Source organism: Alligator sinensis, unplaced genomic scaffold (genome assembly GCF_000455745.1).
Source record: "Alligator sinensis unplaced genomic scaffold, ASM45574v1 scaffold1300_1, whole genome shotgun sequence".
NCBI lineage: Eukaryota > Metazoa > Chordata > Crocodylia > Alligatoridae > Alligator > Alligator sinensis.
In genome coordinates this window covers 288,500-290,295 of record NW_005843162.1, presented here as the reverse complement: position 1 = coordinate 290,295, position 1,796 = coordinate 288,500, and the positions used below count along the sequence as shown (strand labels likewise).

At 49.1% G+C, this 1,796-nt stretch overlaps 1 protein-coding gene across 1 annotated transcript in view; it reads left to right on the top strand.

Annotated features, from left to right (window-relative positions):
• The first annotated feature begins 319 nt into the window (after nt 1-319).
• The window catches only part of LOC102375667 (olfactory receptor 4N2-like), a 2,097-nt gene continuing 620 nt past the window's right edge, over nt 320-1,796 (top strand). The window contains exons 1-2 of the mRNA XM_006037726.2: nt 320-326; nt 1,440-1,796. The exon at nt 1,440-1,796 is cut by the window's right edge and continues 620 nt beyond it. Coding sequence (XP_006037788.2) covers nt 320-326; nt 1,440-1,796 — 364 coding nt within the window. The remainder of the gene's footprint in view (nt 327-1,439) is intronic.

Here is a 1,796-nt window from a genome sequence, read left to right as displayed (position 1 = left end):
CTTGTCTTGGCTGGAGCCCCAGCGACCTGTTCCCCCAGCCCTCCTCCTCCTGGTCTCGGGTACCTAAGATCACTGTTCCCCCAGCGCACTCCTCCCAGGGGCGTTATGGTCATGGCTTTATACGCTTGTGCTCGCTCACTAATAAGCCCCCTGGTGCTAATTTGCAGCTGTGCTCTGCTGGGTCAGAGCCCATCCCTGCCAGCCACAGGAGCAGCGTCTCCAGAGCTAGCCATGCTGGGCAGAAAGGAGATCGCTGGGACCAGCCGGGAAGCAGGATGAAGAGGAGAGTGTCCTGAGGTCAATCGCTCCACTGAAGGCAATGCAGAGTGAGTCTCCACCCATCGCTTCTTTTCTTTCTCTCTCTCTCCACATTTTCCAATCCTTTTTCTCTCTTTCTTTCTCTCGACTATCGTGCTCTGCTTATAAAAGACATGTATATTCACAGAAAAAAAAAAGAATCGAGCTCAAAGTGCTATATACCAAGGATTATTTTATATTTTAGTTACGCAAATATATATTCTTATTCTGGGGAAAAAAAAAATCTGCTGTGGTGAAGCATTGGGCGTTCTTTTACATAACTGTTTAATACGTCAGACATAAGTTGACTGAGTGGGTTGCATGCATTCGCATCTCATTTGATTGATAGCTCCACAGGCTGAGACTAGCCCGGGATGCCCTAACTGAGTCATCCCTGAACTGGGGGCACTGATAATAAGAGCTATTATCTTGCTACCCATTTTCCTTTCACCCCTTACTAAGATTGTTAGGGACCGGGATGTATTTTGGCTTTCCCCACTGAAGATGAAGGTTGGGATGACCAAACCCTCCCTTCTGTTGGCGGCAGAGATAGAGAAGTCATGGCATCCCAAGTTAGGGATCACTTAGAGGATCTGGATGCTTTCAAGTTGGCCGGGCTGGATGGGATACGCCTGAGGATACTGAAGGAATGGGTTGGGGTAATTTAGGAGCCATTGGCTATTCCTTTTGAGAACTCATGGAGATTGGGGTCCCAGGTGGGGAGACTGAGGTCCCAGATAACTGGAAAAGGGCAAATATAGCGCCCATCTTTATATGGGGGAAGGAGGAGGATCTGGGGAGCTACAAACCACTCAGCCTGAGCTCTGTACCCAGAAGGACCATGAAGCAGGTGAAATGCCTAGGGGAGAATAGGGAGATACGGATCAGTCAGCATGGATTGACCAAAAGTAAGTCAGTTATGCATGACCAACCTGATTTCCTTCTGTGATAAAGTGACAGGCTCGGTGGATGAGGGGAGAGCAGTGGATGTGGTAAACCGTAACTTTAGCAAGTCTTTTGACACTGCCTCGCCTGACATCCTCATTAGCAAGCTAAGGAAATACAGACTAGATGAAGCTGCCCCCTGCCACTTGCTTATGACAACGAATAATAAATATCACCGACCCCTGTGTGTGTTATAGGACTCCACGCTGATGGGATGGAGCAGGGGAATGGCACAGAAGTGGTGGAGTTTGTGCTGCTGGGACTAGCACAGACCCAAGAAGTCCAATTTTTGCTCTTTATCTTGTTTCTTATCTTCTACTCACTGGTTCTCCCAGCTAACATCCTCATCATCCTCACTATCCAAAGGGACCGCCGCCTGGGCTCCCCCATGTATTTCTTCCTAGCCAACCTGGCCTTCCTGGACATCTGCTACTGCTCCATCACCCCACCAAGGATGCTTGTCGACTTCTTTTCCCAACGCAAGGCTATCTCCTACAGAGCTTGTATGGCCCAGCTCTTTTTCCTCCACTTCTTAGGAGGGGCTGAGATCTTCC